At 45.2% G+C, this 18,329-nt stretch overlaps 1 protein-coding gene and 1 non-coding gene across 2 annotated transcripts; both read right to left on the reverse strand.

The window, feature by feature from the left end:
* Positions 1–247: 247 nt before the first annotated feature.
* Positions 248–437, reverse strand: LOC138066955 (U2 spliceosomal RNA). The gene has a single exon (XR_011140664.1). It is a non-coding gene; the product is annotated as a U2 spliceosomal RNA (small nuclear RNA).
* A 5,570-nt stretch (positions 438–6,007) lies between these two features.
* On the reverse strand, positions 6,008–14,730 carry TBXT (T-box transcription factor T). The gene is made up of 8 exons (XM_068938932.1): positions 14,402–14,730; positions 13,956–14,220; positions 13,238–13,372; positions 12,387–12,448; positions 12,225–12,286; positions 11,050–11,226; positions 9,334–9,466; positions 6,008–8,085 (listed from the first exon to the last, which is right to left on the reverse strand). Exons 1-8 carry the CDS (start codon positions 14,605–14,607, stop codon positions 7,818–7,820), a joined length of 1,308 nt encoding a protein of 435 aa, XP_068795033.1. The 5' UTR covers positions 14,608–14,730; the 3' UTR covers positions 6,008–7,817.
* Positions 14,731–18,329: the final 3,599 nt, after the last annotated feature.

Raw genomic sequence — 18,329 nt, forward strand, 5'->3', positions numbered from 1 at the left:
AGTGCAGCAGGAGCCCAAGCCCACGTCCTGGTGCCAGAAGTCATCAGCTTCCAGCCTTTGCCATCCTGGGAGTTTCCACTTTCCGCCGTGATAGGCACAGGTTCTGCCTGCGCCTCCACTACAGTTGGAGGTTCGGGCTCCTGAAGCTTCAGAGTCTTGGAGAATATTCAGTTGATCTCCTTCTCATCCTCCCTGATGCTGTGCAGTCTGCTGACCTCTTCCCACAGCTCCTTGACTTGGTGAACAAAACCTGTGCACTCTTCCCAGAGCCACTGCAATACTGGGACAAACTATGGAGCAGAGGGAGCAAGTGCCATGTCCAACTTCCATGGGCAATGCCTCTTTCAAATAAAGTCCTCTCATCAAGGATGTATCAAATTTTAAACTGATAAGTATATATTCTACACTTGATCTTAGCCAAAAGGCCAAAAAGCAATTTGATACAGTGTTCCATGAGAAAGTACCAGATAGATGGGTAAAACTGGGATTAGCAGGTGAATTATAGACTAGATAAGGGCATGGCTACTAGGGAAGTGCCAAGTTACAGAAAGGCTGCTAGCAGAGGACTTGCTAGCAGAGGTCTTGTTTTAGTGCTTTTTTTAATGACTTGGTCCAGAAATTAAGAGATCACTGACGAAATCTGCTGGAAATCTGAGGTTAGGAGGTATCATTAATGCAGAGCAAAACTGGAATATCATACAGGACAAACTAGACAATCTGGGAGCAATGGAAGCAGAGTAAAACCGAATGGTACAAGAGTAAAATTACAGTCAAGAGACTAATAATAAGACTTCATGCCAAAAGATGAGAGCTCATTAGCTAAAAATAGCTTAAAAAAAAAAACTTGGATCACCATCACCAAATGATCAATCACTATGATATAACTCTAGAAAATGAAAACGTGATTTTTCAAAGGTATCAAAAGGGCTAGTTTCGGTACAGATGGTGAAGCATCATACTACTGCACGGATTTTTTTGAAAGTTCATGCATTATACCATGTACAGTCCTGCTAATTCAGTCATTGAACCAGACAACAGGTGCACAGAGGGATGGCAGGAGAGGGAAAGCCTGCCCGAGGAGAAGAGCAGGCTTTCATTAGCTATCAAAACACAGAGAAATGATGGCCTACAAACATTTCTCAACTTAAATGCCACCAAGGGAGAAGAACTATTTGAGTTGAAACATTTTGGCTCAAGAACAGATAGACATCAGATGATTATATATAAATTTTAGCTGGCAATTAAAAGATGGTTCCTAAGCACTGAGAAATGAGGGGTCTGAAGCATCTCCCAATAGAAGAAGCACGCAGAACTCCCAACACTCACCCATGCATACACACAGAAAACCCTCCTCAAAATCTCACTCACTGGTTTTAAGACAGATCTCAGTGCCTTCGTGAAAGGTCTCAGTGAGAGGACTGTCAGTAATTAAAGAAATGGACTCAGGAGGCCCTTTCGTATGCAATGCAGCTTGGTTAATTCTGTATATCATGGATGAAATATTAGCATTGATGGACTGACTGAAGTAGTTAATTAGCTTATCAGCCTCAAGAAACTGTAACCTACTTTTGTAATGTAGCAAGACTGGGAGAGGAGAGAGAGAGGCATAGCAAGCTGCAAGTTGCTTGCCCAGCAGGTATAGACAGCTTTCTAAAGGACGATGATTGCTCCTCTGGTCACATCCCCTCTGCCCACCTTTAAAAAAGATTTGAAGCATAGGACGTTAAGAGGAGCAGCCAGCTCTGGCACTCCCTGCCACCGCGCAGGTGTTTCCTCAGCCTCCAGCCCAAACGTTTTTCTTCTGCGCTCACCATCCACATGCTGTGTCAGCCTGCCTTGTGCATACATAGCTGCACCTCCCCTCTGCCGTAAGCCACCTCTGGCCTCCAGAAGCCCCCTCGCCACCAGGCCCCAATGTCCCCAGGACTTTCCCAGTGCCTCCTACAAGCATCTCACCTCCCTCCCGCTCACTAGTACGGATGCTGCCCAACCTGCTCCTCAGGGCCACTCAGCACCTGCAGAGAAGCGGCTCGGAGGCACATAAAGGATGGGACACCACACGTATATTAATATTATTATTACTGTGCCATCCGTAAAAAAAAAAAGAATAAAGCCTTGACTGGCTTGAAATTGTAACTGCAGTGAGCTATGTAACCACACCAGGTGATACACGGTGCAGGTAAGTGCCAATGCGCTGCTGTTGGCTCCGCGCCAGCCCGTAGTTTTGGCTGCACAGACTCAAGGCTGCAGCCAGCCAACCTTCACATGTGGGAAAACTAGGGCACTTTCTAAATGCACAGAAACCTACAAGCAGTTGGAGGCAGACTTTTTACCAGGAAATTATTTTCTCCAGTGATCTAAGCCCCTGGATAAAGGCCCTGTATGTGATTTAAAAAAATTTTTTTTTCCCTGCTCGTTGTCTTCCTTACACCTGCCTAAGAAAACGTGTGTCTTTTTACTGCTTTCCACCTCCCCCCCCCCACTGGACTATTGACATCTGTGACGCAGCTCTTCATTACCACTCACGTATCTCACACATCTAGTTGACAACCATGGGAAAGAGTCTGTAGAGAAAGAAGAGTGGGAGTACCCAGTCCCCCATTTTACTGCTGTGTGAAACTGAGCATCCGCATCGCCTTCGCAGACCTAGCAAGACATTTCCACGCGAAAGGACCGAGAGGTCCACAGAGATTTTTTGGGAACTGGCAGTTATCCCTTACCAGAAAAAAAAAAGTATTAATGTGCCAAAACTAAACCCTACGCATTTCCCAGGAGCCTTGACCGTTTCCAGCCAGATTAGCCCCAAAGCATTTAGAGGGCCCCCTCGGCTACCGGTTGTCTCCAGCCCCAGGGTCTGCCTGGCGGGTGGCATGGTGCGACAGGCGCGGCGCAGCCGCGCGGTTGAGCTGGCGCAGCGAAACCGCGGAGCCCCCGCCGGGCCGTGGGCAGGCCGAGGCGAGCCCCGTCATACGAGCCTCCCGCACGACGCGGAAACGTTGCGTATGTTCGTGCCTCCGCGTCTCTCTCCCGCCGAAAGCCGCGGAGGCCGTGTCCGCGAGAGGCCGCCCCCCCCCCAACCACCCCGCCGGCCCCGGGTGGGAGAGCGCTGCTGGCGCCGGCCCACGCGTGAGAATAGCCCCTCGCCGGATGAGTCAGACCGAGCCGAGCGCGCTCGCCGCCTCCGTGCCGCCGCCGCTGCGCCGCTCGGTGGGCTCGCCCGGGGAAACCTGCCGCTGGCCTCGGGTGGCTGTTGGTGAGCAGACAGCCCCCGGGGAGCCAGGAGGAGAAAAGCAGCGCGATGCAGGGGCAGGCTGGTGGCCCGGCCAGTGAGACGTGTAAACGCTCGGTCCGTAGCTTCGTTCGGTGCTGTGAAAGGTTTTGGTTTCTTTAATTTGAAGGTAGGGGAAGGAAGGGGGAAAACAAAAAAAAAAAAACCACAGCCAAAAAAGCAGATTACATCATAACAACTCGATATAAAGCAAGCTGCCTGACTTTTCTTTGTGCGCGCGCACGCGTGTGTGTGTGTACGTGTTGTGTGCGGCTATCATCTTCAGGCTCAGAAACCACCGTTGTTCTTCTACGGTATGTGTAGGCTTTAACAGTAATTAATTAATTTTAATAGTAATTTGCTTTTAGTGGTAACACCACTTACCATACCTGCTTGAGGCCTGCAGGGCCTGGCCAAAGGACTAAGAGAAGTATTCAGAATACTTGAACAGCAGAGATGTTACCCAGGCGAAGCTACCGACATGAAAAGCCCATACTTTCCGGTTTTTCCTTAGCACAGAATTCCCCCTCATGCCCAGAGAGAAATTCTGCCTTAAAACCAAAACCCAGATAGCGCTCCCACAGGCAGCCAGCACTGAATTTTGACCCCCCCCCCCCCAAAACCTTGAAACCCTTCAAGGGTTTGGCTGTCGTCCTGGGGGGCAGAAATCTACTTTCCCCTTGGATTACTTATTGAAAGAACAACCCCCTCCCCCCCCCAAAAAAAAAAAGTGACAACAATCTGGCCAAAGACTTTTTCAAGGAGATTCCCAAACCCCGCGCCCCAGTTTCACGCTCTCCCACTTGCACTACGCAGCCAGCGCGTAGCGATTCTGCTGTTTTCTAAATGAATAGCTGTGCATCTGGGGTAATGTACTCTGAGAGGAAAGAAGCACTTCCTACAGCTGTTATTTTCTTTATTTCCAGATTCATGTAGGCAAATTCCCAAATAAATCCTACTGTGGAAGCGTTGTTCTCAATCACACCAGGTAGGGGCTTCTTTCTTTTAAGGAAAAGTCAGCACTACTGCAAATAAGACAGCTAGGCCAGGGAAGTGTTAGTGTGCTAGTTTGAACAGGCTCTGCCCCTCCTCGTCTAATAATATCCCACAGATGAGGGATATTATCCCTCATCTAATAATATCAGCCCTTTCAACTATATACAAATGTAAGCTAAAATTGATCAGAAAATTAAGCTGGTCTAGAATCAGGACCAAAAAAAAAGGGAGAAAAAAGGCATAGAAATGCCAAAATTGTGATTTTTGAAAACGCTAAAAATACAGTTTTCTGAAATGAAAAATTTTCCAGTGGAAACTCACTCCAGCAAAAAAATGACAATCAGATCGATACTAACTCACTGTCATCGTTCCTAAAATACACAGATCCAGGTACTTCTCTCCAAATAAATAAGGCTTGATCTTCATTGTTCACCACACAGAAAGTCTCTCTTACATCTAGGAATGCAACTCTTTGGGGATTTGGGGGAGGCGGGGTGGAGTAACTACCAAATTAGTATCACATCTACCAGGCAACTACAAGTTCCTGCTGGCCTTACGTACTCATCAGACCTAGGTCACAGAAGCTTCCAAAGCCATGCATCAATTTAGGAAATGGGTACATGGCTCCTCCGCTTCACAGCGGACAGCACTTATCTGCAGGTAGGTTAGTTTGGCAAGCTCCAGAAGAGTCAGCAGAAAAGCTATTTATGCCCATGTAGATGGTAATTGTTATTCCAGCGTGAGCTCTGCAAGAACCCAATGAGAAATCACTGACCTCCATGCAGGGCACCAGCCCGGGGCTGTCTTCCACATCAGCCTCTTGGGAGAAAAGATGGCCCAGAGTTGGGCTGCTGTCAGGGGCCCTGCAAAGGGGCGCCTCTCTTGCACCTTGCAGGTCCCCTTCCCTTTCAATGCCTGGGGAAATGATCATCCTCTTCCCTTGAATTGTCTGCATTGAAGGAATAGGTCAGGGGCAACAGATGGACCCTGTTTGCAGGGGGTGAGTCAGCCAGAAGGACAAAGGTTAAAACTAGCTCACTCCAGAGCATGAGCTGGGCTCCCCTACTGACCGTGCCAGCTCTCAGAGGTGACATCTGCATGCTCAGCTACATGCACAGTCACTGTAGAGCCAGACAAGCCCTCACTGTAAACTCCTTCACTAGTGAGTAGAGCAGCTGGCACGCCAGCATGGAGTTGCTCATTTCATGCATCTGCCAAAAATAGGCTTTTACACACCTTAAGTAATGCATGATCACTGTGGGGTGGGGGGAGTGCTTTCAAAACACACTTGCAAGTCTGGTTGTCGAGGCAGACCACAGCACCTGCCAGTCTTACACCCAGCTCCAGCAGCTCCTCCTTTTCCCTAAGGAAAAAGCACAGACTCGACCAACCCCAGCTGCAGCTACCAGCCCTGACCATTAGTCAGTCAGGGATTTACCAAAGCAAGGGAGAAATGACAAAAGAAAAGAGAAGTAGATGAAGGGGATGTAGCACCTCAAGAGACCTTTCTATTACAGTGCTCGCTTCCACGTTTCTTTTAGTTCTTCATGACTAAATAATCATCAATTTGGGTATGAAGAACTCTCTGACCCTTCGCCCACGGCCGGATGCTACACGGTGTAACAGGATGGAGCCATTTGCGAAACCACTCTGTGGAAGTTCAACATACTCTAAGCTCAATATGTCTGATGTGCACTCATTTCACCCTTCCCGCTCGCCCCCCAAAAACTGAAAATTAGGCATCGAGTTTATTTAAGAACCTTTACTAATTTTAAATTATACTTTCAAAATACAAGTAAAAAAAAACAAACCTTTGCTAACCTCTACAAAGTAATCTAAACAATAATGCACTTATAACATTTACACATTTTTCTTTCACAATAAAATAGGAGAGTTTAGATCAATATTTACAATATTGACAGAGGACACGGTCAAACAGCCATCTGTTTCTGGTGCTCTCTCTTGCTGGAATACCTCTGAGAGACCACATCCTGCAGTTGCACATGCCTACATAAATCCTTCCGCAGGGAAAAAGCCCTACCAAAGTCTTTCGAGGTACAGGGACCTGCCCATATGGTTCTCCAAAGAGACCAAAGTGGTGGCAAATATTTGCTTTTTCATCTCAAAGCTGCCACTGTAGCACATGAGCATACATACACATGTAGCACATGAGCATACATTGATGAGATATGTAATGAATTCCCTGATTCAGAATTCTGCTTCACAGTATTAGGCACTTTATTATAAAAGTTATTTATTATGGCTTATGCAAAACAATTCACTTTGCTTGGGATATATACTTGCTGGAGTCAATGGGAGAAACGGACACGTCCAAGGGCATGCTTTGAGCCCATTTTTTGAGTTAGTCTGCACTTTAAATTTAGATAATAGCACTTAATATCAGACCTGAAGGAATTATTTTATCAACACCTGATCTTTCCAGCAAGTCAAGCAGTCAGTATACTTTAAAGCTTAGTATATCTGCACTTTATCCCAAATTAGTCATAACTAGAGTATTCCCTCTTACAATAAGTTAACTACTTACATCCATGCTGTTCCATGTGCCATTGGGTGACATATCCCATGTATGATTGTCTTAAAGAATACATTATATTGATGGATTATATTTACATTTCAACATGAAGAAAACAAAGTTGCAACTTACCAAATAATAAATATAGATCAGAGTACAATATTGAACTAAAATAAATTAGAATGATTCTCCAGGTATTGAAGGCCCCTAAGGCCTAAGCCAGAGACCACAAAAAAGTGAACATTTCCCACCAACTTGAAAAGGTTTTAGATACGGCTCCTTATTAACACTGGCTGTTTGAAATGAAGGTGTTTAGCTAGACTGACGGGTGTTTGCAAACGATATGATCAAACAGCAAAAACTTACCTCAGAAAGGAGCCTTTTCGGTAAAACAATTTAGACAAACTGTTAATACTGCCTTTATTAGGAAGATTGTCTTATCATTTAATTCAGCAGCAAGGAAATAAGCATACAGTTAAGTATAAGAACACAACGTATTTGTGAGACAAATACGTGTTAGTGCACATGATTTTCCAAAACTTCACTCTTCAGCTACATTTGTGCAGATTTGAGAATGCTTCTAACTAGACAGTTAATAAAATTCTTTTCTTGACTACAGCTAAGTTTGCCATTAAAAAATTAACTGAAAATCAATACGGAGGAACTTACTTGCCAAAGTTGTCTAGACAAGAATGATGCCAAACTTCAGATCCAAATATATCAGAACACTGAGAAATTTGGAATCTAAGTCAAAATTTTATAACTTAGGCCTATCTCCATCAGACTAAAAAAGATTAAAAGCAGTGAATCTGCTCTGAGAATTGCACGTTCACCAGGTCTGTAAACTCTGTGTGATGCACAGTTTACTAGCAGAGGTATAACTTAGTTGCTCTATGCAAAGCAGTGCAGATGCCTTGTTTGTAATTTAGTTCACGGCTCCTTTTTCTCTTCTTTGAGGATTAAGCATTTAAAGTAATTCAGTAGCTAGAAAGTCTTTGTCTTAAAGAAAAAGGTCTGCGTTTACATGGAAGGTGGGGTGACAGGTGTCCATGTGGATGCTAGCCTAGCATGTGCAGAGGCATCGTACTGGCTGTCAGGAAGATCTGTAGGTGCACCGCCGTCATACAGCGGGGATGCGGAGGAAGCAGCAGTGACCGGATGAGGAAGGGCAGTGTAGTGTGCTGGAGAGCCACGTAAAAACTGGGAGCTCAGGCCATTGGACATCCCACTTGACTGAGACACCGGTGTGATGGTGCTGTTACTCACAGACCATAAGTTAGGATATTGACTGAGAGAGAGAATGAAAGATAACATAGATTATTACTGATTCAAGTTTCTGCTGGCTGTTGCTCAGATCACAACACAAACGCCAGATGCATTTGATGCAGACAGTGAAATTTCAGCCACTGCAAAGCAGAAGGACTCTGAGGCAGGTGGGCTGTGTTCATGCCACCCCACCAACACATCTAAAACAGCTCCACTTTGCAGGAGTTCCAGCACTCCGTGTACCGATTTTTAGGCCAAGCTGAGGAATTATCAGGCTAGGCTGAAAAGTTCAGAGGTTCAAGAGCTGATTCATGAGCCAAGAAGATACTAATTCTTACTTCACATATAGGAGCCTAGATAAAAGGAATGGCAGAAATGCCTTCCTTAAGGTCCACAGTTCCAGTTCTCCCGGCTTTATCTACCGGTTAACTCTTAGGGCAGCAGCAACAGAAACTCAGTGGACTTTGCAGCTTTGCCAGGGGTCAGGCATGGAAAGGAGTGCTAGAAGTATTTGTTTACATGATTAACATAAGAATGCTTTCCACAGACTGTCATCTGAGGAGTGCATCTGCATTACCAAACAAGATGCCCAAATCTCCCCTCTGTGTTTCATACCAAAAATTTTACCACCTTAATTCAATTCCCTCAAATTTTCAAGTTTAACTCCAAGGGACTGACTGTAAGCTAAATCTCTGCTAAAGGGCCAAAAGGTTAATTAAGGTAAGTACAGAAAAGAGAAAAGATACATTCACATGATCACGAAATAAGTAAGCGTTTCACTAAGTGTGTAATTACATGCTGTGCTGGTTTGGTTGGCAATGTTCAAGTAAAAAATTCCTACTCCAGCCACTTGTTCCTTCTCCACACTGCCCCTCCATTTGTAGCAGAGCAACGGTTTGTGGAGATGGATGGGAAAGTGGAAGCTAGCTAAAATGAAACAGATTAAAAATAACCTTTTTGAACACAGCTTAGCTCAAAAGCAAAATGAGATGAAACTTAAAAGAGCATCCTCAAATTCAATGGACATTTGTCTAAGTGATCTGTGTTTCCTTAATCTATAAGATGGCATTGTCACAAGTATCTATATTTTCAAAATCAAAATATCAAAAAGTAACTGTTTGTTTCTCCAGCCTGTTTTCCCTGTGTATAGTCCATTTTCAGTACCTTCCCTGAATGGTCAGTAATTTTCATATAGTAATAAGGATTTGTAATTTGATGGTGAGTTTTATTAATATACTGATTTGGGAGCTGCTAAGGGATGGAGTCCTACCTGGAGCTGGTGGCTGTGCCAGTGCTGTGACTCATGGGCAGCATAGTCGTATGCGTGGGAACTCCTAGACTGGACCAGTTGTCATGGGACTGGAGCATGGAAAGGCAGGCAGAGGAATTATCGGCATAGGCTGCTGCAAAAACAAGCAAGCACTTCAGCGTGTTAAAATCAGACCAAGTAATAATCTTGTATTCAAATGCAACGTATAACTTTAAGCTAACATCCCCCACTAATTTTTCTGCCTGGCAAAAAAAAAAGCCCAGAAAAATGAACTCAGCTTCCAGTTTTGTCAGCCTGCAATTTCACTGGCATTGCCTGGCTGATGCACTGTTTTGCTCAATTACAACTGCAGTCTTAATTCTCTAAAGGATCTACAGACAAAAAGCTATCTGCAAACCACCTACTAATTCAGGTCATGGCTCCTTATTCGGTCAGTGGAGAGAGGTAGGCTCCTTGATTACACTATCCCAATCTCTCTTCCAAGGCACTGTTTTTGTAACCATCATCTACATTGGCAGTAACAGTCTGGCAGTCCTAGATAATAGGCAGTTTGAATCACCCATGCCAGTTTTGAACTGAGAATGCCAGCACAAGCTCTAAAGTCTGCGATAGGCACATCGAGAGTGATCAGACTACTCAGATTGTGATCAAACTGGCTGGCCAATTCAGCAAAAAACATTAGGAAACTATAAAGAGAATCCTATTCAGCCATCCATAGCCAGAAGAGAGGGGCTGTGGTAGCTGGCTTTAAGAGGAGAAGAGTTTATTTGCTGAGGACGGGGGAAAGAGGAGGAACACAGGAAGTGCTGTGTTCTTTTATTTTGTTTCAGGTTGCAAAACGCACATAGAATTTCAAGATTTAAAAAAAAAAAAAAAACCTACAGAGAGCAAGTTTTCCTCTTTAAAATGAATTACAAAGCTACATACAGGACTGACCAGGCCGTGTCTGGAAGTGTATGTATTAATTCATAGTTCAAAATAATGTTGTTTTTAAAGGAGAGCCTTCAATATCCATTACAGGTTGATAGGCAAAAATTGTTAACAGGCCTTTGCCAGGAAAGCAAAAAAAAAAATCACTGCTAAAATAGCCCTGCTCTCCTCTCCTGAAGTACAGTGCATGTTTCTGAGCACAAACATTAAATAAATCCACAATTTACTCAGCTCTATATTATTACTGCGTCCAATTCTGACACACTCATTGAGGCCAATCTTAGTATGTACAGATTGCAATAATTTACATCAATGCAGGTAAAACTAACAGAATCAGGCCCTCAGTTATTTGCTTAAATGTGTTAATAACAAGTGACTCTATTAACAGAATGGGACAAACACTTAAATTCATTTCATTGTCCTTCCTGCAACTAAAGATTAAAAACTTCATTATCAAACTTGAATTAAAAAAACGTAAAGGTAAGTTTAATCTCATTGGTTGCTAGAATTCAAAAGCACACAACAAAGCTAGCACAGTATAATCTAATCCATTAACAGGAGACAGAGTTCTACACAACCTCAGTTTTTCCACTGTAATGACCCTGGGAAACATACTCATTCCAGTTACTTCTTTGCAATGGCGGCCCCAAGCCCTCTGCAGAAACCGAACTAGATAGCAACCTTGGCTTCTGTGGCATCACTTTAGATTCACACTGGTATAATTGCTCAGGGCTTAGATCCCTTGGCTAATTTCCCATCTTTAGATATCTGCAAAGTAAGACTTACTTGGTGAGTTGTTTCTATGGGTGTAGGGATTGGGGTAAGGGGCAGAACGGTGATTCCTCAGCGATGAGTACCTTTCACAGCTGTGAGCAGGGGAGAGTGACAGGGGTGCTCCAAACTGAGGGTGAGGATTGGCAGGCGGGCACAGAGACCCAGTCCCAGGAATAAGCCAACTACCTACTGTGAGAGAGCAAGAGTTTTGTAAGATAGGTACACAATGCAGCCAGACAGTGAAAGAATTATGCTGTGCCAAGATACATAATTGATCATCAAGGAAATGCACACTTGCAGAAGAAAACCAAGTTTCAATACATCCAAAAAGTCTAGATCTCATACAACTTTCTGAAATGCTCTTACAAAGGAAAATTTTATTTTAAAAGGCCTTGGAAAAAGCCCTGTGTCAAGTCAACGCTTTTTTTTTTTTTAATTACTATTTAATTACAATCACAGTAAGCAAACAGTGAAATGGTTAAATCATCCCTTATGTAAGTAATGCATACTCCTTTTGTGTGCTTAATAGTGGTTAGTAAATCTTTAGTTTTAAGTGGCTCTTTTGGGGTCTCCATTTAGAGCTATGCTTCGAGGTTTCTCAGACTGCTAAGAAGAATCCTTAAAGATTAAATATTTTCACTGAAATATAAAATAATTCCTACTGCAACTCATAATAACCCAATTTATAAGTTAGTTGCAGATACAGCTGGGCAATAAACCTTCAAAACAGAAATCATTTTAAAATTCTAATGCTTTTTGGTAGATCTGAAAAAGTACCTTTTTAAGCAAATGCCTCCAATTTTCTAAAAACACTTAAAACATAATTCAAAAAATTTTCTGCTGTATTTTGAAATAAACTTTTTTCTCTTTAAATGCATTTGAATATCGCTATCCTCACATACAACATCGTTTTCTTATTGGAAATGAAGGTAACTGCAAGATTCTATCGAAGAATTTTGAAGGTATTACTGATCAAAATCAAAACATTATATTTAAATCAAATACATATTATCAAATCACAAACCTGCACAAACACAAGTTGTAAGGATTGGTAATACTATTCTCCCATAATTTACAGTATAAGCTATGCCAGCCAGCAAGCATTCCTCTCTAAATTTTGCTTAATGCAACTGATGAGATAGAAGAATTCAAAGTTAGAACATGATATAGAGTGAAAATAAGCATACATTGCGAATACCCAGACTGCTGGTTGTCTCCCACTTCCTCCATCATGTCTTTGTGATCACTTCTGTAAAAGAAACCACACTGAATTAGTTAAGAGTATATTTTCACAAATCTATAAAAAAATTCCACAAACTTCAGAATTGAGTTTATTTAGGAGCTCTCACCTTTCTTTTGCATCAAGAAATGCCTTTGCAAAGGGATTGTATTTAATTTTTAAAGCTGTAATCTAAAAACAACAACAAATATCTTAATTTGCAAGTATCACTATTCATCACCATACAGAAATTAAGATTTAACTTAGAACTATCCACTGAAGTCAGTGAAATCACTGATTTCCAAAGATCAGGGCCATAATACAAACCTCTATACATCACTTACACAGCATGTACAAACCTATATGCATCACTTAAACAGCATTTATCTCTCTTAAATATTAGCAGTGAGCTAGCAATTATTCTCTTTGCCAAATTTTAAAGGAAACCAAAGTCACTAGCTGACTGAATTGCTTGGGTTTATTAATCACCTAAAAAAACAGTTCAGAAAGGTAATACACTAAAGACAGTTATAAAAAGCTTCAAATTTCAGGACAGAACAGAACAGGCAACAATAAATGCAGATTCAATAAACATTACAGATGCATTAAACATGGACATGAGCACTTTGGCTAACAGAAAGAAGAGTCAGTTTTGAAAACGGCATGCCGAGCTACTTCACCATGTATTTAAAAATGACAATCATATTTCTCACCATACTTCTCTGGCCCAAAAAGTCTTTTAAGAATTATTCTTCTGCAGTAAGTTTGCAGTATACCCTGAGACAGTGATCAGAACTTTGTGTTGTTACCTGTTCATATGGCTTCACTTATTCGAAATTCACTTTTACATTCAACTTCAAATGAAGCACAGAAAGAAGTAAAAAAAATTGTGATAAAAGATCCATTATTTTGCTTTGCAACTTGCACTTTACCACTTGAAAGGATGCAAGTACTGGGAGGTTTCTTCCCCGCCGTGCATACCTCCTCGTTCTGGTACGCTGTCACAGCTATAAACTGGGTCTCCGGGAAGGAATGGCTGGTGATCATCCGCTGCGGGCCACCAACTCTCACTATATGAATCCTAGGCTCATACTTGTGCAGGGAGTTCAACATGATCTGTGAGGAAATGGATAGAGAAGGTAAGCAGTGGCAGCAGATCGCAACAGGCACAGAAAGCACTGCAGTCTTGTGAAGTAACTCGTGATCCGTCTTTCCAGTGAAGAAGGAAGAGGCAACAGGTCCCAAAAAATCCTCAGACTGAAGCCATAAGGAAAAGGAAAGAATATTTCAGTCAGACACCCTAACTTTTGGCTTCCTTATCGTCATCCTGTACATTTGACAGGGCAACCTATACAGCCACAAACACAGCGATAAATAGCCAGAAAGACGCGTCCACACCATTTGCACCCTCACATATTCAAGCCAGAAAGACATTAAAAAAATTAAAACATGGAGGAGCCCACCCTTTGCCAAAAGCGCAGTCCTGCGGGGGAAAGAAAAGCAGCGCTCGGAAAAACAAGCGGACCAAGGGCCGCGCTCCCTCCCCCGAGGCGCTGGGTAAGGGCAACACCGAGAGGGGCATTAAGCAGAGCGTGAGCGGCGGCTCAGCCCTGGGGCGGCGGCGGCGCCCGGCCCGGCCCGGCTGTGCGGGGCGAGGCCGAGGGCGGCGGGCCGGGCCGGGCCGGGCCCCGCCGCTTACCTGCCCGCCGCCGTTGAGCTTGTTGGTGAGCTTGACTTTGCTGAAGGAGACGGGCGCCTTCATCCAGTGCGCGCCGAAGTTGGGCGAGTCGGGGTGGATGTAGACGCAGCTGGGCGCCTGCGGCTCCGGCTTCCCGCCCGGCACCCACTCGCCGTTCACGTACTTCCAGCGGTGCCCGTCGGCCGCCACGAAGTCCAGCAGGAAGGAGTACATGGCGTTGGGGTCCAGGCCCGACACGCTCACCTTCAGCACCGGGAACATCCTCCTGCGGGGCGACACGGAGGCGCGAGGCACGGCGGCGCCCCGCGGGGGGCGGCCCCGGGCCCGGCACAGCCGGGCGCCCCCCGCCGCCCGGCCCCCCCGCCCCCGGGGCTGCCGCACGGACCGGGCCCGGCGGCGGCCGCCCCCGGAGGGGCCCGCGGGTGCGGGGCCCGCGGCGCCCCTACCTGCCGTTTTTGGTGACGATCATCTCGTTGGTGAGCTCCTTGAAGCGCAGCCACAGGTCGTTGTCCTCCAGGGCGACCCGCAGCTCCCGCTCCGTGGGGTCGCCCTTCTCGCTGCCCGCCTGCAGCTCGCTCTCCACGGCGCTCAGCAGGTGGTCCACGCGGTACTGCGGCGGCTTGCCCGCGCCCTCCGTGCCGGGGGAGCTCATCGTCGCCCGCGCCCGCCCGCCCGGCCCCGCTGAGCCCCGACCCGAGCGGCGGCTGCCCGGCGCGGGGAAGCGGCCGCAGCGCGGGGCCGGCGCTGCCCCGGCTCCACTTGACCTCCGCGGCCGCGGCGAGCGGCGGCCGGGAAGGGTCCGCAATTATACCCGGCCATAAACACCCCCGTGGTGACATCACAATGCCTGCGGGGGGGCGCCCCTGATTGGAGCGCGGCCGCTTTGATGTGTCCGGCCGGCCCTTCCGATTGGCTCCCTGCGGCCATATCAGAACGCTGCCCGGGGAAGCCTGTGATGTTAATTGCAGCCCGTGGGATTAAACGCGGCTATTTTATGTAAATCTGGCCCCAAATGTTTGCACCTCTATCAAAGCCGCCGGAGCTGAGGCTTCGGCAGCCGCGGAGGAAATGGCCCATCTCAGCAACAGCCTCATAACCTGTGTGCAGCATCCTCCTGCCTCCCCGGCAGCACTCATTAATGGGTCCATTGACACTCGCTACAGAGCCCAAGACGGCAATCCCTGGAGACTGTTTTACACACGTTTCTAGACCAGCCAGTCCTGAAAAGGAGACATCCCTGCCACGGAGTAATATTTAGGAAAAATGAAAAGTCCTTCTCTCCACTCTTCTGCTGAAAAACGTCGCTGCGTGTTTCCATGCCACTTGCAAGAGAGTTCACAACCCCTCTCCCCCCCGCTCCGCAATTTCTCGCATTCATATTGTCGCAACTCGTGGCACTTCTGCTTAAATGAAGGTTGAAATTAACAAGGACAAGCCTTGCTGATTACTCGGCAAGAAATTAAAAGCAACAATCTAAAACCTCTCGATAAAGCAGCTGACCAGAAAACTGGCGTAATAAAAATATCTCCCGTCTCAGCCTGCTCATTCTCACTGAACTTTTGCCGTCGTCTCCCAATTTTTTTTTTTTTTTAGTAATCACAGGAGCCCAATCCGTTAGAAGAGGCTTAAGTTTGCCTCTTGTTGCTACTCTAGGCAGTGCCTTCACCTATGAAAGCGGCCGATATGCACAACCACGATAGTTTCGAGCCATACTACCTAAATAAAAAGTATTTCTAAAAATTGCATTGATACCTGGAGGCTTCATCTCGTATAACCAAGGAGAACAAGTTTCTGCTGGAAAGGCTGGAGTTTGCCTTATGGATGAAACTTTGCAATGTAATGAGTCTCTTCGAAAGTTGTTTGGCGTAAAAACGAGAGATACAGAGAGGGAGAGAAGGGATATTTTGAAACATTCCCTCCCGCCGATGTTTTTAATAGTTTGAATTCTCAGGGGCTGCGGCGGTCTGTGGTGTGAGGGAAACAGTTTATTACCTTTCTGTGAGAATCTCTGGATAGAGGGCGAGGGGGAGAGAGGTGACAATGAGCAGGAAATAGTTCAATGGGGTCTCTTTAAACAATAACAAGTTCTTTAAATGGGAGCAAAGGAGAGGAAAAAGAAGCGGCGCAGTGTAAAAATAAGGTTTTCTTTAAAAATACGCACATTGCCACTCTCCAAACACTGTGCCTCATTGCTGCTGCAATTTTTTGAGATTTCATCTTTAACTAAAAGTGTCTGTGGTATGCTGGCAGGCTCTCTGGAAGCACAAGTTGGAACTAAGGCTTAGTATGGAAAGGTACACTAAAGGGGTCCGCTTCGCGGGATGCAGATAGCTGGTCAGTCCAGGCATCTACCCTTTCTGCGAGCACGTAGAGCTTGTCTATAAACCCCTGCGTTCCTACTCTGTACACATCGGAGCAGCAACCTGAAAGTGTCTATTTTAATCTAACTTCAAACAAACCGAATACTTCCGCCATTATTTTCAGTTTCTATTTGGTTTAGGAGCCTGCTCTGTTTTCATTACACAGCACCATCGGGTTAATATAGCGTTACTCGATTCCATAGTAGCCGGCTTCCCCCCCCCCCCCCCCTTTAAAGCGTTGTTTTAAATGCCAAATCTCAGCTCTTCAACTACAGTCCAGAAAAACACGGAAAATATTCTCCTTGCAGTTTAATTCCTGACTTAAAGTTTCCTAAAGCTTTTTTATTTTTTTTTCCTAAATATCTACCGAACACTTTTTGTGTTAGATAGGCAAAGCAGCACTTTGAAGAAATGACAGGCGAGGTTTATTAGGTATGTACTTCTCTTAAGGTGCTCCATTAAAAACAAACACACAAACGTCCTAACAAAAACCAAGTCAAACTTTGAAAAACGATGGCATACGTCGATCGGTTGGCAGTACTATGTTGCTTTGTGTTTGCAGTTCGAAGATGACATTTCAAATATCTTAATACTGAAAAAGCCCAGCACCATGAGAACTGAATCCCAAAGAGGGCTCGGACTGAGAGTGATTCTGTGCAGGTGAAGGGGAAAGAAGGGACTTTTCCCCCCTTGCAAAAACTCGTTTCCCTTTCAGGATACGGTCGGGGGGTGGGGAGGGGGTGGAAGTGGTAGTTGTTGTTGTTGTTGTTACGGATTCAGTGTAGGGCAAACCCCAGTCTCAATCCTTCCTCAAATCTACTTCACCTAGCAATGAATATATTTAAGCGCTGAAAGTAGCAGAAAACCGGAATTGAAAGCGACGGGGCCTTTTTAGTGGAAAACGAATGATTCAGGAGATGAAAAAGGAGTAAAGCTAACCTGAACGTGTATTTAGGCGATGTGAGTTTTAAAAACATTATTCTAATTCTCCCGAATTAATTCTGCAAGGAACAGCTAATTCCTACTACACAAAATATACAAGGAATGATATAGGGGAAACGACCTCAACCCCTTCAGTAACAGAAACATTATTTATCTGATTACTACTTTTTGCACCGATCAGTCTCTTTGGGCAAACGGAGGGGAGTTGAGGATGAATTTAATTAGATATATTTCACTTTGTCCTTAACACTTCAACAAGCGACCGAGCCATTCATCCCAGAGAAATCATGCATGTACTCAAGTTTAATTTGTCGTTCAAAAGTAAGTCTATCTAGCTTTACATTTTTAAATCACAATAAAAATGTTTCCAGAAATAATCCATAATCGTTAGAATAGAAAACAAAATACTAAGATTTTTCCCTTGGCTTGGATTCCTGTCCTCTTTTTTTATTTTATTTCCTTCTCCCTCTTTCTGATCTTAATTGCACTTTGGTTCTCAGGAGAGAAAACTCCCCACTCTCATAGCCTTTTCACCGAGAGCTGCAGTGCATGACAGTTTACAGCCAAAAAACTTCCTCCAGCCGAACAGCTATAAAGACTCCCGATTTATAGCAATACTTTCCTTCTTACATGGGGCGAGTAGTAGCCTCCAGCTGTTACCTCGGGTTCACAGGACCTGTCCATCACTCCCTACCTTGTTCCCCCCCGAGACAGCGTGAAGCCCTAGACACCCTCACAACCTGGGAAGCAGTCCGTGTCTGCTCTGGTAACTCTTGGGCACCAGCTAACAAACGCGTTGCCAAACAAAGGCTTTACCCGCCTGGGGAATGCCATGCAAACTGAGAGCAGGATGAGGTATTGGAGGTATTTGTTAAATTATCTTTCAACTTGCAGTTCAGGAGGATGCGCAATTACCAGCGTCCCTTGTGCTGGATCAGGCCCCCTACCCCTCTTCCCCCCCCCCCCCCCGTCTCCCACATCCCACATCCTCCCCGGCTCCAGCGCTGCTTCCCACGGCTCCGCGGCTGCCCCAGGGAGCCGCACGAAACCAGCGTCGGCAGCAACACGGGGC

Source organism: Struthio camelus, chromosome 3 (assembly GCF_040807025.1).
Source record: "Struthio camelus isolate bStrCam1 chromosome 3, bStrCam1.hap1, whole genome shotgun sequence".
Lineage (NCBI taxonomy): Eukaryota > Metazoa > Chordata > Aves > Struthioniformes > Struthionidae > Struthio > Struthio camelus.